The 19,879-nt window shown below is 36.7% G+C and overlaps 1 protein-coding gene across 4 annotated transcripts in view; it reads left to right on the top strand.

The window, feature by feature from the left end:
• The window catches only part of SLC38A6 (solute carrier family 38 member 6), a 61,979-nt gene extending 42,876 nt beyond the window's left edge, over nt 1-19,103 (top strand). For all 4 annotated transcript variants that reach the window (XM_034993187.1, XM_034993186.1, XM_034993188.1 and 1 more), the window contains exons 7-16: nt 605-687; nt 1,158-1,216; nt 8,342-8,407; nt 8,641-8,694; nt 10,732-10,811; nt 11,458-11,558; nt 17,182-17,306; nt 18,453-18,597; nt 18,709-18,803; nt 18,984-19,103. In XM_034993187.1, coding sequence (XP_034849078.1) covers nt 605-687; nt 1,158-1,216; nt 8,342-8,407; nt 8,641-8,694; nt 10,732-10,811; nt 11,458-11,558; nt 17,182-17,306; nt 18,453-18,597; nt 18,709-18,803; nt 18,984-19,064 — 889 coding nt within the window. In that variant the 3' untranslated portion in view covers nt 19,065-19,103. The remainder of the gene's footprint in view (nt 1-604; nt 688-1,157; nt 1,217-8,341; nt 8,408-8,640; nt 8,695-10,731; nt 10,812-11,457; nt 11,559-17,181; nt 17,307-18,452; nt 18,598-18,708; nt 18,804-18,983) is intronic.
• The last annotated feature ends 776 nt before the right edge of the window (nt 19,104-19,879 follow it).

The following is a 19,879-nucleotide window of genomic DNA, read 5'->3' as shown; positions in this document are numbered from 1 at the left end:
TTTATTTTTAATAGTCTTCTGTAAGTGTTAAATATTTGAAGTTTTTCAGTATCTTTTGCCATATTGCTTTCCAGAAAGGTAATATACACAGTTTTTACCTTCACCAGTTTTAAAGATTTATTTATTTATTTTAGAGAGAGAGTGCATGCACCCGAGCAGGGGGAAGGGGCAGAGAAAGAGGGAGAGAATCCTTAAGCAGACTCCCCACTGAGCACAGAGGCTGACCCTGGGGCTTAATCCCGGGACCCTGATTTCATGAGGAGCCAAAAACAACAGCCAGACTTTTAACCAACTGAGCCACCCAGGCACCCCTACCTTCACCACTGTTGTGTACACCTTGTCACTTCTCACCAACAATGACCATTATCTTACTTTCAAATACTTGCTAATTTGGTAGTTGGAAAATGGCATCTCATTGTTTTGATACATTTCTTAAATATAAATTCATCAATAAGAGTAACAGGATTTCACAAGAACATATTTTAATGAAAGGAAGTAGGCTTTTCCTAGTGGATGGTTGTAATGGTTATAACTGTGTGTGTGCGCAAACACGAGCACTGGATTCCTGGGCCTAAAATACGATTATTATTTTTTTTTCTAATAGGTCTTGGTATCTCGATGGACAAACACTACTAATAATCATTTGTGTTGGCATTGTGTTCCCTCTTGCACTTCTTCCTAAAATAGGTAAGTCTTTAGAGAAGAGGACAGTTTTTGTTTGGAAGGAAGGAAGAAAGAAAATAATGTTAAGGGGCTTTTAAATTTCACAGTACCACATTTTTAGCAGAAGGGTGGTAGCAGTGAAAATTTTGAACTTGGACTTATTTTAGGTTGTTCAGCCTTCAGCCTTGCCTAGTTAGCCTATTACTTGGTTTGCAGTAGTATTTTGTCTGCCCCACTAAAATAAAATCTTTACAGTGGAACATTAAAGAGCAGCTTTTCCTCCCAGTGTACCATTAGTGGTAAGCCAGTTCCACTTCTGCTGTACGGAGCTGCATAAATGATCTGTGACAGATAGTTGGAATGTTTTTATTCTCAGCCCTAAGCCCCAGATACCAAGCACTGTAATGGAAAACATGCCCAAGATGTATAGCTTTAGCTGTATGTTAGGATCACTTTCCTTATAAATTGCTTTTTATTTTACTGTTATTTTACAGGCTTTCTTGGCTACACAAGTAGTTTATCATTTTTCTTTATGGTGTTCTTTGCTCTTGTGGTAAGTTTAAAATATAGCATATTGCTTATCTCCTCACTGAAATTGAACTTATTGTGTTAATGTCTTCTTTTTTTCTTTTAACTCTGTTTTCTGTCAGAGTTTTATTTCAGTATGTTATTAAAAGCACTTTTATTCCACAAAATTATTTCCTTTATTGTATCTATTTTGAAGAGGCTTAGCTAGAGCATCCTTCCAAATGCAGTATCTCTTTTGGTTAACTAGAAAGGAGAGCACACTGATTCTGTTAAAACCTTAGATGAAGTTTAATTCTTTGTGTAGGTGTGTGTATCAGTTTATTTCTGTATAATACTGGGTGTGTATGTGATTCAGCTCTTCCTTGTTGTTGAAAAATGAGTGAAAGAAAATGCTACCCAAAGGAGCAACACAACACACCAGTAGTTAAACCATATTATAGAGCCAGATTTTCAAGCTGTCACAACAATCTAGGATGCATTTAATTTAGGTTGAACTCTCTTCTGGGATGCAAAGATAAAGCAACTTTAGATTATTTAAATGAAGTGGAAGTCACCCTGGTTTTAGTGTACAGAAATACTTAAATGGATGCTCTTAAAACTAAAATACTTAACAGTGTTTACATTTAATCATTTGTTGAACTTATCACCATTAAAAATGATTGCCCTCCCCACCTCAAATTATCTGACTTCTATCTTAGAAGTAAATGAATCAAACATATGCTTTTTCCCCCCTTCAATTAATTTAGATATGATTGACATACAGCACTGTATAAGCTTAAGGTGTACAGCATAAAGACTTGACTTACATATATAGCAAAATGATTACCATAAGGAGTTTAGGTAACATCCATGAACATACACGTTTTAGGCTCCACATGGAAAAGGGAGACAACAGTTATTCTTACCATAAATGGATTTTTTTTGCAGTGGTACTTTATTTTTTGAGTAGTTGACACAGTGTTACATGAGCTGCAGGTGTACAACATAGTGATGTGATAAGTTTGTACATTATGCCTTGCTCACCGTAACGGTAGCTGGCATTTGTCACCATACAATGCTATTTCAGTATCACTGACTATATATTCCTTATGCTGGACCTTTTATTTCTGTGACTTATTCATTCCATAACTGGGAGTCTGTTTCTCCCAGTCCCCTTTATCCATTTTGCCCAACCCCCTTCCCTCCTCTCTTCTGGGCACCATCAGTTTGTTCTGTTTTTGTTTTGTTTTTTTTAAGATTTTATTTATTTATTTGACAGAGAGACAGCGAGAGAGGGAACACAAGCAGGGGGAGTGGGAGAGGGAGAAGCAGGCTTCCCGCCGAGCAGGGAGCCCGATGCAGGGCTCGATCCCAGGACCCTGGGATCATGACCTGAGCCGAAGGCAGACGCTTAACGACTGAGCCACCCAGGCGCCCCCAGTTTGTTCTGTTTTTATAGGTCTGATTCTGCTTTTTTTAATTCATCTGTTTTTTTAGATTCCACATATGAGTGAAATCATATGGTATTTGTCTTTTTCAGTCTGACTTATTTCACTTAGCAAAATACCCTCTAGGTCTGTCTGTATTGTTGCAAATGGCACTATCTCATCCTTCTTTGTGGCTGTGTGATATTCCATTGTGTACACACACACACACACATCCATTTTCCTTATCTATTTGTCTGTTGATGGGTATTTAGGTTACTCCCATTTCTTGGCTATTGTAAATAGTACTTTAATAAACATAAAGATGCATATATCTTTTTGAATTAGTGTTTTTGTTTTCTTTGGGTAAATACCCTGTAGTGGAATATTGAATCATATGGTATTTCTATTTTAAATATTTTGGGGTACCTCCATACTATTTTCTACAGTGACTGTACCATTTACATTCCTTTCAACAGTGCCTGAGGGTTCTTTTTTCCTACATCTTCACCGGCACCTGTTATTTTTTGTCTTTCTGATTTTAGTCATTCTGATAGGTGTAAGGTAATATCTCATTGTGGTTTTGATTTGCATTTCCCTGATAATTAGTGATGCTGAACATCTTTTCATGTGTCCGTTGGCCATCTGTATGTCCTCTTTGGAAAAATGTCTCTTTAACCCCTCTGTCCATTTTTTAATTGGATTGTTTTTTTGACATTGGGTTGTATATGTTCTTTATGTATTTTGGATATCCCCTATATCTTCTCCCATTCAGTAGGTTTTCTTTTTGTTTTTCTGGTGGTTTCCTTCACTGTGCAAAAGCTTTTTATTTTAATGTAGTCCAAATAGTTTATTTTTGCTTTCATTTCTCTTGCCTCAGGAGACATGTCTAGAAAAATGTTGCCATGGCTGATGTCAGAGAAATTACTGCCTGTGTTCTTTTCTAGGAATTTTATGGTTTTAGGTCTCACGTTTAATCCTAATTAAGCATCTTTAATCCATTTTGAATTTATTTTTCTATATGGTGTTAGAAAGTAGTCCAGTTTCATAAACTGTGAGAAGCATCTTTTTGGCTAGGAATGACCTTTGTATGCAAATGAACATATGGATGTGAAAGAGAATCAGTCTAGATAACACTGAATTTTTTCCTCACAGATAATTGGCAATCCAAGCATTGCATAGGTAAGAATAATTTGGTTTTTATAGCCAGTAGTTTGAAGCATGTGAAATATATTGATACGATATGTCTTTTGTAGTTTTCACAATATTCATTTCTGTCATGGCAGATACTCTTAAATTTGATGCAGATTTCTTACTGTAGCAGTCATATGGACATAATGCCCTTATTCTGTACTTATTGTAATGCTTTACAAACCATCTGCTCAGATTTTTACCTCTGAGCACAGTTTAAATTTGATCTACAATGGGACAATGAAGACTTTTTAAAAAATGTTCCTTTTAATTGTGACTTTTATTTTAGACTTTCTAAATAATTAGGTTTTGAAATACATAATGGTTAGGGAAAGGAAACATGTATATATCAACCCAGACTTTTTGGAATTGTATCAATGGCTCGCTCCATTTACTATTTTGTCAATATGTATTTATAAATCTATATAATATCTATATTACATTTAAAAAAAATTCTTAATATAAAAATTTTTTTAAAAATCAGTCCAGAAATCTATTACTTTCTTAAATTACACTCTCCAAATAATGTAAATCGAAACTTACAGGTTTTTTTTTAAATTCTGATCACAGCTGACTTTAATTTTTTATCCTCACATGTAAAAGGTTATCTGATGGCTACCAGTTTCCCAATCCTAGCATTGGTTACTAGCTTACAAGTCTTAAGGTAAAATCTTCTCATTTACCTAATGTTCAGTTTCTACAGTTTTAATATACACTGGTGTAAATACTATACTGACTGCTTTGTATGGAATTCGGTATTCTACAGATCCCATGGAGTCATGGGATAGAATCAGAAGCCTCCATGTTTTATGTGAACCTCAGTGGTACTGTGGAGATCAAGGCAATTTTGCTTAGGTTAAGCAGGATTTATTTTCATTTGTAAGAGAACCCTCTTACAATGGGTTTATTCAATTCTTCTAAAAATGGTGGCATTCTTTTGAACTATTCTTTCAAAAGCAGCAGTTACTTAAGTGGAATATTGGATTAAACCTAAAAATGAGGACCCTAGTTAATTAACTTTATTATTCTGCATATGATCATGATAAGGGATTTGAATGTTCTTCACATTGCCAAGCAAAATCCAATTTAAAAAGTTTGTTCTTACCAAACCCCTAAAAACAACCATTTGGGAGTAAACCAGCAGAGCATTACATCACCCCAGTGAAGCTGTAGGTTTCATTATATGCACCCACAGATGAGATGGCTAGCTTCTGCATTCCACTTTTACAGGATTTATTTTACACCTATTATACCAAACAGCATTTTAAACACTGGCATATACACTCCCTGATGACGTAAAGCAAAGACAAAAGTGTTTATCTTATTAGAAACAAGACACACCATCACTTCGTAGTTTGACAACACGTTCATGGAACAATCTGCAGACAACTCATTTTAACAGACAAAGAACACTTTTGAGCAGCCATGCCTGAGCCCAACTGTTTATTAGGTAAGGATTTTCCAAACGTTACTTACACAGTGGAGCTGGAGAGTATCGTGTCTTCTCCGTGCAGCACAGCAAGAACCGCTCATAGTCTGCTGGAACCTGGAAGCCTTTGTCGCGGCTTGTGCGGCCGGCAGATGTCAGCCCTGGCATCGCCCGGTGCTCGTGGACCCGTTTGGCGATCCACCGGCTGTCAGGATTTCTTCTCATAGCTTTATGGGATGGATCAATGAGGATAACCTCAAAGAATTTGTACCTGGAATCTTTGCCAACCCAGTAAGAATTCAGGACTCTCAGAGCCCAACAGTGGCATCCAGCTCACTCCTCTGCAACCCACTGAAGGCTTCTGGCAAACCTTAGCTGGTTAGCACCGTGATGGACAGGCTGGCTCGAGGTCTCACCGTTAGGAACAGCATTTGGGGCCACTACAGTGAATCTGATATATGACATAACCTTGCTTGGCCTTGTACCCCAGTCTGCACGCTTTATCCGCCTGCTTTGGGGGCCTGGGGGAGCCCTGTGGAGCACACACAGCGTGGGTACTGCCAGCAGCACACGCCGAGAAGAAAGTGCATTACATGGGACTGCTTGTTCCTCCATAGCTCCTGGATGGACTTGTAAGTGCCCATCTTGGCTGACCTTTGAGCTGATGCCTGCCACCAGATGGAAAGCAAAACTTAGTCTTTTTTTTTTATTTTATTTATTTTTTTAGTAGGCTCCAGGCCTAGCTTGGAGCCCAACATGGGGCTCGAACTCACGACCCTGAGAGCAAGAGTCTGAAGCTCAACCAACTGAGCCACCCAGGCACCCCAAAACTTACAGTCTTATCTGTTGCCCCAGATCCTTATTTTGCCTAAAAATTTTAACATAAAATTTTGCCCCCCTCTGAAATATCTAAAATTTTTAAAATTCATTTTATTTTAATAGTGGGTCAAGAATGACAGTAACCAGATAGATTTACCTTTTTTGGTCCGTTTCAGAAAACTAATGGATTGCCATTCTTTCCAAAAGTTCTGTCTTGAATGCAGATTAGTATCTTAAGTAATATTTTAGTAAGCCAGTAATCAAAGTAGGAAACAGTTTGGATGGTTTGTAGTCAGAAGCTTTGCTTGTTCTGAGCACTGAGTGAGGCATGATTGGTGCTTCAGATAGATTTGTGGACACTGCTCATAAGGATCTAGCAATCTCATAGGGGAGATGAGAAAAATTAATTGGAAAAAAATAGACAACAATATAGACAGTACCTAATTAAGCATTGATTTATTTGCTTCAGAATAAGAATCACAGCAGTTGACAGGAGAGAAGGAAATTAAACTTGACCTGAGCCTTGAAAGATGGGAAGAACTTAGGACAGAGAGAAGGAAGGGCCTTTTACACAAGTGAATTGTTTTTCCCTTTGTCTTTCTAACCCCTGGAGTTGTCTTCTTACCATGTTCTGTCTTCAACGGAAGCAAGGACTCCCTGTTACACTTCGTTGTTGGGTATCTTACTATTCCCATGCTGTACTCTGCGTTATAGAACAGCACATCTCACCATCCTACTGGGCAGGCTTAGGCTTAGGATTGGTCTCTGCAGGGAAATTAGCTATAGTAACTGAACTTTATATTAATATAAAACCAAACTGCTAATGACTTTTTCATTAACTAGGAATTCATTGAAAATGAATGAAAGAATCATTATATTGTATTTTGGAGCATTGTTTTGAAATATTTTGATTTCCAAGCCAAGTAAGAATAGCTGATAAAATAAATGAGCTAGCTCACATTCCAACCTTGTCAAAGTACTTGGTACCCAAGTGCTCAGTATATGGTTGCTGCCGCCACCCCACCACTGTTAGGAAGGGGGAGATGTGCAACCTGCATTTGGAGTCGGGCCAGGAGAGAGACCAGTGACAACCGTGCTGCTCTAGCTTCTGCCCTGCCCCATCCTCATCCTTTTTTTGAAAACATATCAGAAAACAGATGTGAAATCATTGCTTTTAATTTTTTTTCCTCTTGGTAAGTTGACCATTTAGTTTTATTTCATATTGAAATAAATGTCCAATGTCCAAGCAACTTGCTCAGTTTACCCTTTTATTTCTTTTTCTTTTTCCTTGATGAGGGTTTTAATTAAGAGTAATTCTTTAGTTCTAACACTCATTAACTTAATTCTAAAAGTGTATGTTTTCCTTAGATTTGTTTTATCAGTATATAAAATTTTGTTTTGAATTAGTTAAAATCCAAAACTAGATAAATACCAAATAGGAATAGGACTAGTATTTCCTTATTGGTCTCCTGCTAAGGACAAATGCCTCCTTTATTCTCCCTTGCCCCTGTGTATGCTGGGTTCCAGCCTGGAGCAAATATTTACAGAATAATTATGTGCCCCAAAACTACTGCAACATGGTAATGTCCACACGACCGCAGCTGTAGGTCTAGGAGAAGGATGGCCACAATCCAGAGTAAAATCCCGAGATATTTGCATTGATTATTTCAGGGAAATAACATCCCTCTGGATTTCTTTTAATTTTTTAAAAATTTCTTTTTACCAGCTAGATCTCGCTAGCTATGTGCTCTTTTCTTAGCCCGCTTTATATACATTTACTAAAACTAATGCAAGTCTGAAAAAAGCCAGCAGGACAGTACTTCTCCATCAGAACTCCTGCTTTGCATAAGTTCTTTACTTACTTCTGCCTGTGGCCATCTCCCAAACTACTATTAATATTTCTCGATCTGCTACTGATGCCAGGTCCACAAATAGCCGTAGTTTTATACCATTGTCACTAAAAACATCAGGTTCCCATTTAGAGTTGTACTTTTTTTTTTTTTTAATGCCTTGGTGCTTTTCGGGTTTGGAAAGTTGACAGTTGACATGAGAATACTCTCTGTCTTTAATGGGGGAGAACCCCACTAAATAGATATAAAGCATCCCCTCTCCCCTCACGATAGGTATCCATGTTAAAGGATGACCCATTCTAACTGGAAAAAGATAATATGAGCAAAGAATCTTCTATTAGCTATTATTTGGTATGGTATTAGTTTAATTGAAATAATGCTGACCTGTTTGAAATCAATGCCTTGTCATGAATTTTATAAGAAATAATCTTGAGTGTGGATTCTATTTATTTTTACAGGTGATGATTAAAAAATGGTCCATTCCTTGTCCTCTGCCATTAAATTATGTAGGGCAATACTTCCAGGTAATAGTTTATATTTTGTTTCTTTTTATTTTAAGCTAAAAAGAAAAAATCAGACTAATAATGATTTTTTTCCCTAATTAATGAAAAAGTAATGGCTATATTGCAATTTGGAACTTTGTTTTGAAATATTTTTATTTGAAAGCCTACTAATAATAAATACATCATTTTTGTTGATGTATTCTGATTTTTAATGACTGTTGGTTTCTCTTTTTCCCCTCAATCCTCTTAAACAGATTTCAAATGCTACAGATGATTGTAAACCAAAGCTCTTTCATTTCTCCAAAGAGGTGTGTAAGTTATTAACAGATACTTTTGGTTGATTTTTCACATTTCAAGTTTTAAGAGATTTGTGTAACAGGGTCTCTTAGGTCTTTGTACCTGTAACTAATTAATTTTCATGAAAATGCTAAGTATAGGGTTGCCTACCAGAAGAATAATATTATTTAACACAGGGTGGCCCATTATGAAACAGCCACCTTTTTTTTTTTTTTTTTTTGGCATACTTTTAAATGGAGCCTGTTTTAAATGGGCCACTGCCCAAAAGAACAGATTTACCAAATGTCTGGTCTGGCCAATAAGGTCCTCTGTGGATACAGACTTCCTGTTGCCCTCTGGACTTGTAAAGCTAAATAGCCAATTATATCAAAAACTCCTCCCCTGTGAGTAGAACCTCGGTCTGTAGCTAAACAGCTTCATCATTGGACCAGCAATTGAGTGCTGCCAATATATATTCTGGCTGACATTCCAAAGTTGAAATTTATGACGCTTGGAGTGGAGACTAGAAGACCAAGTCTCCTTGCCATCTCTGAGAACCAGGATACTGGAAATGTCTGTTAAGAGCCCCTGAGTATTGGCAGAGGAGACAGGAACTGTGATATGGATGATTTCTACTCTACCATTCTAGAAGAGCCCACAGTCTTCCCTGTTGCCGCAAGTTTCTTCATCTACATTTTTTGATTCTGTTGAAATCCAAGTCCCAGATACTAGAATCTCCTCCACTCTTGTACAACTCTATTAGTGTAGCATGTTAGTGTGCTAAGTCCTCCATGCAGAATTTTCCTTTTTATCCCCAGTTTTTCAATGAGAAATGTCTCTCTGACTCCACAAGGGAGATTACCACATCCTTTACATGGTAAAGGCTGTCTGCCTTAAAGATCTATCTAGGTGGAGTAATTGACAAGCCAGGAAATTGAGCAATATATGAAAGAGAATTTGTGAATTAAACTCTCATTCCCCTAATCCAGCCTCAGGAAATGCTACCGCTTTCCTTTGCAGCTCCCTTCAGATATTTTAGGAGGCATTATATCCCAAGATAGGTCTTCCTTCAGTCATCTGGAATTTTTGTTGAAAAGCCTAAAGCTGTTAATTAGAGGGTAATTTTTTTTTTTTTTAAGTGTTTGTTTATTTGACAGAGAGACAGCGAGAGAGGGAACACAAGCAGAGGGAGTGGGAGAGGGAGAAGCAGGCTCTCCGTCGAGCAGGGAGCCCAGTGCGGGGCTTGATCCCAGGACCCCGGGATCATGACCTGAGCCGAAGGCAGACGCTTAACAACTGAGCCAGCCAGGCTCTCCGAGGGTAATCTTTTTATAGTAGAAAAGAGAAAGTAAATCATCACCACCCATTTTATAAAGACAGTATTTTCACTTAGATGATGACTTTGTTCGCTTTATAACTTCCTCTGGCTCTTAAGTATTCTAATAAAAAAAACACTTATGTTTCTGTATTCCAATGGATCTTTAAGAATTTGTTAGTCGGGAATATATCATATTCATTCCCATTGAAACAGATCTAGTTGAGGCACTTGGGTGGCTCAGTCATTAAGCGTCTGCCTTCGGCTCAGGTCATGATCCCAGGGTCCTGGGATCGAGCCCCACATCAGGCTCCCTGCTCCGCGGGAAGGCTGCTTCTCCCTCCCCCACTCCCCCTGCTTGTGCTCCCTCTCTCGGTCAAATAAATAAATAAAATATTTTAAAAAAAAAGAAGAAACAGATCCTAGTTAAAGATGGTAAGATGTGATTAGTATTTTCAGTATTCCCTTAGATTCAGTTGATGGTACTCCCAACATGGTATAGAAGCCAGCCAAGAAATATTCTGGCTAGCACAGGCAGTCCAACTATCAAGTAAAACATTCGTTGGTGACCATACTCATGCATCTCTTTACAAACAAACAAAACACCCTTATTTTATAAAGAGATGATTCGTGAAAGATGAAATAAATTTAACCAAATTGATTTTTTTTTTAAGAACTGAGTTTATTGTCAAATGGAGTAGTGGTTTCAACAGGATAGCATTTAATAATTTCATCTTTTTAAATTCTTTTCCAGAGTGTTTATGCCATACCTACCATGGCTTTTTCATTTCTCTGCCATACCTCAGTATTGCCAATATACTGTGAACTTCAAAGGTACCATAGAATCCTGAAATATTTTAAGTGTATTAAGTATTTCTTTTTACTTAGACTTTCAAATTGAATGACATTCTCCTTTATGAATCCTTCTTTCCCATCACTGGGAAACTAAGTGTTAGTTTATTTATTTATTTTAAAGATTTTATTTTTAAGTAAGCTCTACACCCAGTGTGGGGCTTGAACTCACAACCCCAAAACATGCTCTTCTACCGACTGAGCCAGCCAGGTGCCCCTAAGTGTTAGTTTAAAACAAAACAACTGATATGCTGGCTTACTGAACATAAAAAAAAAAAAAAATTCAGTATGGTAAAGATGTAAATTCTCTCCAAGTTAATATACAAATTTAATGTGATCCCTGTTAATATTTTTAATAAATACCCTGAAGTTGAAAAAATAAATATCTACAGACATGAAAAAAAATAAAATAAAACAACTGAGAGTTAGTTCTGTCCAACTTGAGAATGTTTCCTGGAAGCATAATCTTTGTGCAGTAATTTCAAATCAGAAATTCTAATATATAGTTATTAATAAAGTAGGTCTTGAACAATTAAGGAATCCTCTTGGCTAGCTTGGGAGATATTTGTTTCTTTAGATATATATCATTCAGATCATAGTTTCTACTTTTGCCATTTTTGTCTTTTAGTCCTTCAAAGAAAAGAATGCAAAATGTAACCCACACAGCAATTGCTTTAAGTTTTCTCATTTATTTTATATCTGCACTCTTTGGGTACCTCACTTTTTATGGTAAGTATATTATTTAACTACCAGTGACAAAAGAAATTATTCTATAGTTGATCTCACACCTGAAGATAGACTTTGTTTCTGCCTTTCATTAGTAAGTTAATTTGTTTAGGCTGCTGGAATTCAGTGCAGTACTGTAGTAACTTTATGGATCTTCAAAAATTGATTTTCTTTCTTTTAATAAATGTGGATCAAGTTCAAGATTAATAACTTCGTATGAAAATTTTCTTAAACACCTAAATAAAGCTCAGGGACATTGCTGTCTTTCCACAAGAAAAAAATGTGCAATAATGATTTTATTTTATTTTTATTTTTTTTAAAGATTTTATTTATTTATTAGAGAGAGAATGAGAGATAGAGAGCACGAGAGGGAAGAGGGTCAGAGGGAGAAGCAGACCCCCTGCCGAGCAGGGAGCCGAAGGCAGTCACTTAACCGACTGAGCCACCCAGGCGCCCAATGATTTTATTTTTTAATTGAGAATTCAATATGTTAGACTCTAGTTCAGTTTGGGAGGTTGGGAGAATCAATCATCTTAATTGCAAAAGAACAAGTTACGAAAGGAAAGGGTTTACACTTGGTTATAGTTGTACGCTTAGATATCAGAGATCTTTGCCTTCAGACTTAATTCACACAATTTGGCAATGTGTGTTCTATGATGCACCATGATCTTTTCCCATAAATTTTGTAAAGGATTGTTTTAAAGATTTTTTTTTTTTTTTTTTGAGACAGAGAGAATGAGAGAGAGAGAGCACATGAGAGGGGGGAGGGTCAGAGGGAGAAGCAGGCTCCCTGCCGAGCAGGGAGCCCGATGCGGGACTCGATCCAGGGACTCCAGGATCATGACCTGAGCCGAAGGCAGTTGCTTAACCAACTGAGCCACCCAGGCGCCCCAAAGGATTGTTTTAAATTCTTAAAATAACAGTAATTTTTTTTTTATTTTTGAAAAATTGCCTGCTTGGTATGTTTTTTTCTGTTCTGAAAAGAACCTCAAGAAAAACTGAAACTTAAAAGTCTAGAATAAGAAAAAAAATCGTAGTCTCTTTAATTTGCAAACATATTTAATTTGCAGACAAAGCCATTATAACAAATTGCACTCAACTTGTCAATTCTTGATTACATTTTTCAGCTTCTGAGCGCTTTTATAACAACTCTCCAAGTAAATGGCAGTTACTACTCTGGTGATACTTAGCTGTTATGACTGATTTATTTCATGGTTGATAGCCTTGTGCGCATGCTGCAGGTCTTAGATGGCCATGATTACTTCAGTGGCACTTTGCTTCTCTCCCAGAGTTTTTCCAAGTCTGACAAGTTTTTGGACAACGTTTACTTGCACAGCTGCCTTTACTAAACCAGCTCCCTTTCCTAATCCCAGTGGAAAGAGTATGGATTTTGAAATCCAATGTGGTACAGATAACTACTCTGCTCTATGACCTTGAACAGGAGGCTCACCTTTGTAATCTCTTCGTCTCCTAATCTGTGACGGGTAATTTTGTGGAGTTGTATTGAGAAGGAAATGAGGTATGTGTAACATGCCTGTTACAGTCTCTGGCACATAGCAGTCTTCCACAAAGGAGAGCTACTACTGATGGTTACTATTATTATTATCATTAGCGTTGTAGTTATTTTATAATTTCAGGTGTTCAGTTTTTCAGCCCTTTACTTCTCACTATCTTTAATGGAATTTAAGTTAAATATGGTAACTCTATAGTACTATGTTATGAGTATGATCTTGGAGTTTTCAGAGTATGAGAAAATTATAATTGCCATATAGTCCTTTTCTTATTATCTCTGTGCTATTTTAACAGTAATAAAGGCCATTCATTAATCTAAATCTGCTCTTGCATTTTAATACTGATGTAGGATAAGAGTAGTATAGTAGAGCTCTGTGTACACCATCAGGAAAAGCATTATTTCCAACATGACTATGGTACCCTGCTGGATACACTACAAAGAAAATTAAGGCAGATGGTTAAGCTTTTTTGATCATTGCTGATGAAGCAGGATTCTTGAACTACATAAACTCTAGTTTTGGTTGTTGGGTTTGTAAATTTTTGTACAGACTTGAGCTCAATAAGACTTTTCTAGATCAGTAAGATACTGTAGCAGGTTCTCTGTTGGGATTCAGCAAAAACTTAGTATAACAGAATAGCTGTATATTTTTCTAAAGTAAAATTGTCACCTGGCACAAATACTCTTCTATTTAGTGATCTTCAACTTTGAGAAAAAATCCAAAAAATAGACCTCTTCCTCCACCTTATGGATAAATAGCTGTCTGGAAGAAGCCACAGATGGCCTGCCAATCTCCAGGATTGCTGAGGAATAGTTACGTAAATTACTGTGAGATGCAGTACTAAATTTTAAGAAAGCTCAGATTGAAAGGAAAGTGGAGGAAGGACGGATACTAATACATTTATTGAGCTAACATTTACTATGTAAATGCCCAGTATTTTATATACATTGCTTAATTTAATCCTTACAACTCTACAAGGTATAGGTTCACATAGGGTGAGCGGTTCAGCCAGCCAGATACCTGCAGCTAATGAATAACAAGCTGGGCTTTGAATCCAGTTCTGACTTTTCTCCAGAGTGAGTGTTTTTGTTATCATGTTGCCTCCTCAGGAATTATGCAATAGAACCGAGATTTCCTTCATCCCAAGTTTTTGTTAGTGAGCTTTTGGAAAAACCTGGCTCACTTAAGCTCCAAGCATATCTATGTGTCTTCACCTACCTACCTACCTACCTATATACCTATCTATCTGTTGTTACGTGAACACAGAGGCTAAACATTTTCATTATGTAAGTGAAGTATTTCCTACACAGGGATTGTCCTTGTTATCAGGTAAAGCTGTTAATGTTGTCTCTGACTTAATCCACTGCAAATTCTTCAGAGTATCCACATTTTCTCTAATGGAGAAGTACACATCTAAGAAAAATCTCATCATAGGTGGGTGATAGATAAGAAGAATGATATAAAAGTAATTCCTTCTCCAAAGATAAAAGAGAATTCAGGTATTGATTTTGCTGTTTACATTAGCTTGTGGGGGGTTGTTAATTATAATTAAGGAACATCTTTTATGATATATTTCTATTGAGATAACAGTAGCTCTCAGTCTTATGGAAAAAAATTGTTGATTGAGCAATTATCACAAGGGCTAGTCATAAGTTAAGGCCTTCAACTCATTTTGTAAATGAGTAGCTGAAGCCCAGAGAAGTGACGTGACATGTCACACATTTAGTGGCATGTCTCCTGAATCCTAATCCAGTGATCTTTCTGCTACTCTATGGTAATCTGTATAAACTTCATATGGCTGATGTAATAGTATATATAACTTGCAGAGATCACTGTCATATCCTTACTGAGATTTATAGAGATTTGTCTGAATTCAGAGAAGTGTGTTGTACTCTATCCCTTACATATGTTAAGGCTCAGCTAAGAACACAGAATTGACTGTCTCAGATGAAGTGTTTTCATCCTGGGAAAGTAGAAAGCGGATATGTAACAGATATTTTGAATTTATAATAAATCTAGTTCTTCAGGCTTCTGGAGCTGCTTGGGATCCTTTTATCCAGTGCTCCCAAAGCTTAGTTAATATCTAAATTTTGTCAGATTACAGGGACCTATAAGTATGTACCTGGATTAATAGTACTGGCTCTTTATAGATGTTAAAGTGTCATAAGGTGAGGGAGAAAAAGTGTTCCTCTGGGGAGCCAGGCCTATGCCCAAATGTTACATCATAACCAGACTATTTTAAAAGTACAAAATTGTTAAGCACTAAGTGTTAATAGCTCACTTTCATGACTCAGAAAGTGGAAATAAAAGAGTTTGCCATATTTTTTCAAAGGCTTACAAATATCTCAGGTTTGGAAATAATACCCAGCTTTCCTGGCTCTTCTTAATCTCTTACTTTAGTCCACTAGTCTCACATCGTGTAAAGTAGTTCTTTCATATGTTAGACAATTAGTTTCTCTCCCATTTCCATTATCACTGGTCTAGTTCAGTTTCTCATTACCTCTCAGTGATTATGACAGTAACCTCCTGTTATTTCTGTTTTGGGTATCTTTTTCTTCGTGCTTAGTTCAGATCATAATACATTAATCTTCATAAGTCATTGCGTCTCTGTGGCCCACTTCATAGGGTTTACCTGTGAAGAGCCCTGCTCCTGGGTCGTAAATGCATTTTCTGGCCATATCACCCACTACTGTCTTTGCTCTCTAGCACATCCTCTTCCAGCCACTGTAGTACCACTGGGTACTCATTTTCTTAGATGCATATTCTCATTGCTACATTTGGGCTTCTGCCTGTGCTCTTCTTGCTCTGACAGAAAATCTCTTTCCCCACACATACGTTAACTCATTTAATGCTCTCAGTAATCCACAGGTCAAAATATTATTGTCCCCATTTTGCAGATGTAAGAACAGAGAGACTCAGAGAAGTTAAGGTGCTAATAAGTAGAGGAATTTGAACATTAGTCTGTGTAGTCCCAGAATTCAGGGCCCTCTACCTTCCTGCTATTCTCTAGACCATGATGACTCTCCCCAAGCCTCCCTGGATTTCCTGCTTGCTCATCCCAAAGTCATAGTTACCTTTCCCTATTCAGAATCACCGTAGCTCTTTGTTCAGAATGACTACTGCCACTTACGTGTGTATCTGTGTTTATCCACTTTCTGTTATATGGGTGTGTGCATCTTATTGCTCCTTTATATTTTAAGATCCTTGTTTTTTTATTTCCTCCAAAGCATCTTTTCCAATACATATTACTCTCAAATTTAAAAAGCACCATTCGATTTTAAGTACAAACTGATCTTTGCCTGCAAGGCAGGATATGGAGTGCTCTTGAGAGCGCTCACTCTTCATGCCCCTGTCTGACGGGGGGTGCAGAAGATATTGTGAAACTGGAAGAACAGCATGGAGCAAAGCCTGGTCAGTGTGTACACATTCTGCCCTTGACTACCACACTGGCTTGCCGAGTAAGCGTTTCCCTACAACTGCATTTTCTTAGGAAAGAGGAATCTACAGATGAAATGTTGATGAAGCAGGCAATATGCCCGGAAGTGTAAGATTCTAGAAAACATTGTGGTATTGAGGAAAAGGTGTTGGCTTTGGCACCAAAAAAATTGGGGTGTATAGCTCTGCGAAGCTCTTCCCCTTTTTGTGGTATGATCTTGGGCAAGTCAGTTAATATTTCTTACCCTAGCTACCTGTCTTAATTGTTATCGGAAGGAAACATGTGATACACTTTCAGTAATACATGTGAAAGCACCTTACAAAACAAACATAAATGTTCAAAACCTTCAGATTATAGAAAAGTTGTAAAGAGATAACTATATATGTATATATTCATTGTCATAATTTTAGAGGTTCTGCCTGTGCTGGTTTCTGGTTTAAAAGAAAAGATTGTAATTTTCTTTTATATATAAATACTTTTTATTTTAAGATTGTAATTTTCAAGAAGATATTTAACTAATGTCTCTGTGTTTCATAGGATAGGGAAAAGGCCTTCCTGCTCAAAGGTTCCAAAATCCAAAATTTGTTAAGATCTATTTGTGCAAGAAAAATAATTTTGCTGTTACTGACATCTTAGTAGTTTATAATGTGGTCCTTATTATTATTTTTTTAATTGACAGACAAAGTGGCGTCAGAATTACTGCAAGGTTATAGCACATACTTGCCCCATGATGTTGTCATCATGACTGTGAAGTTATGCATACTATTTGCTGTGCTTTTGACAGTCCCTCTAATCCACTTCCCTGTAAGTATTCTTAAAGGGCTTGTTGCTTAATGTAGCAGCTCCCTAATATGGCAACACTAATGCTTTGCAGACTAGAGTGTTGGAATCACATCTAGTCTTGTATATCTTATTCATTTGTCAAGTAATTGATCAAAGACCTCATACTTGCATATGGCCCCATGAAAGCACAGAAATAACGGTGAACCACTAAGCTAATTTGTGCTTTTTGAGATTTAGTTTAGATTTATGCTCTCCCACAGCATTGTTTCCAATTTAGAGACTATGGTTCTTCTAAAGTTTTGGGTTTTTCCCCCTCTTTAATTCTGTATTCTGTTTTCAAAAGAATGTGCATGAAGAGGCAAAAGTCAAGTCAGCAAAAATAAGCTCCTTCTGGTTTATTGTAGATTTGTTTTCACATAGACATTCTAATTTAATCCTAGTCAAAATATTTTATTTGCTCTAGAATTATAATTAAGGGGCAGATCAGATCTTCATTCTGCATTTAGTTGCCATATGTAAGAATCTTAAGAATTTCTGAGAAAATGGAAACAGAGGCTTTAGGTATGAATGGTTCTGCATGAATGTCTTGAACCCCTAAACAGTGAGCTCCCTAAGAACTGGGCCTTCAAGATCTTTGGCCCACTCCTTGTGTGAACTGCTCTGCCAGGCGTGCCTTGGCGCGGGGGGTGGGGGGGTGGCAGTGTATGAAGGGGGATGTGTCATGAATTAGTTTTTATATTTACATGCTATGAAACAGATAATATAAAATAAAATAGTAAATGATGTTTCTTTCCCATAGCATGACCTCTTTTTCTATTTTAACCTTTTGTTCTTCTGTGTGTGAATTTAATGAAAATGATTGAGATCTCATCACACAGTGTTATTGTTGGTCATTTTGAAAAGTATGCAACCTAGAGAAATTGAATGTGAACGTTTCTTCAAGAATTGAAGCAAAATAATTTTTATGACGCTCACACAGAAAGGTATATTTCTTAGTTTATGAGTCATAAACACTTTAATAATAGTTTATGCTATATTTTAAAAATCTAAATGGTGTAGGGGGCAAGAATGTCATGGTTACTGTATTGTACCTGTGTTTCCCTAAGCAGGTATTTTGGTTTTGACACTTTTTCTTTGCTTAAATCTGTTTCTTTTTCTGTTATACAGGCAAGGAAAGCTTTAATGATGATGTTTTTCTCCAACTTTCCATTCTCATGGATTCGCCATTCTTTGATCACTCTAGCAGTCAATATTATCATTGTTTTACTTGCATTATATGTTCCTGACATTAAGAATGTATTTGGTATAATTGGTAAGTTTTCTGTTTCAAAAAATCCCATATAACAAAATGGGTAAAATTGTCATCCAGCCTCACATCTGAATCTGACAATACCCTTTTTTTTTTTTTTTTTCCTGCTCAAAGGTTCCAGTACATCAACGTGTTTGATTTTTGTATTCCCAGGACTATTTTATCTTAAACTTAGCAGAGAGGATTTTCTCTCATGGAAAAAGCTTGGGGTAGGTTAGCTTTTGTTTATTTCTTTTAAGAATTCTGTTTTAAGAAATAACTTGTCATTTTATAATTGACTATTTTATCTACATTAAGAAAGTTAATGGATTTTGAACTATAACATACTTTATTGGAGAAGGTGGAGGTTTAAAATACTCTAATTGTTCTTTATCGTTTTATTTCCACAGGCTTTTGTTTTGCTCATCTTTGGAATTTTGGTTGGGAATTTTAGTTTAGCACTAATCATTTTTAATTGGATTAATAAATGAAAGAAATATGTTCCTACTTCTTATGAAGAATAATTTACCTCTATATGCAAAAAAAGGAGTAATTCTGGAAGGCACCTTGGATAAATCCTTTTTATATGGGTAAACATTTTTGTAAACATTATTAACAGAAAAGCAGAACAAAATGGGAGTAGGTAGGGGAAAGTGGGTTTATAACAGTTTTAATTAAAATAAATTCAAAATGTTCTTCAATACATTAGGTCAATCTTTGTGGTTTATTTTTAAAAAATTAATAGATTTTGGGGCGCCTGGGTGGCTCAGTTGGTTAAGCGACTGCCTTCGGCTCAGGTCATGATCCTGGAGTCCCGGGATCGAGTCCCGCATCGGGCTCCCTGCTCAGCAGGGGGGTCTGCTTCTCCCTCTGCCCTCTTCCTTCTAGTGCTCTCTATCTCTCATTCTCTCTCTCTCAAATAGATAAATAAAATCTTTAAAAAAAAAAAATTAATAGATTTTGTTTTTTTCAGGTAGATTTAATGTTTACAGAAATATTGAACAAAATATGCAGAATTCTTCTATATCCCCTCACTGCCAGCACACCCATAGTTTCCCATATTATTGACATCTTGCATGAGTGTGGTACATTTGTTACACTTGATGAGCCAATATTGATACAGTATTATTAACTAAAGTAAATAGTTTACCTTAGAGTTCACTATTGATGCAAGCATTGGCAACCACTGATCTCTTGACTGCCTTCATAAAAACTATGAGCCTTTCCCTGTGAGCCTTTCCTAGAATGTTATATAGTTGGAATTATATATTCTCTAACCTTTGAGGCTGGCTGCTTTCACTTAATA

Source organism: Mirounga leonina, unplaced genomic scaffold (assembly GCF_011800145.1).
Source record: "Mirounga leonina isolate KUSES-001 unplaced genomic scaffold, KU_Mleo_1.0 Mir_82, whole genome shotgun sequence".
NCBI lineage: Eukaryota > Metazoa > Chordata > Mammalia > Carnivora > Phocidae > Mirounga > Mirounga leonina.
The sequence above is the reverse complement of the archived record's forward strand: the minus strand, read 5'-3'. Positions and strand labels throughout refer to the sequence as shown.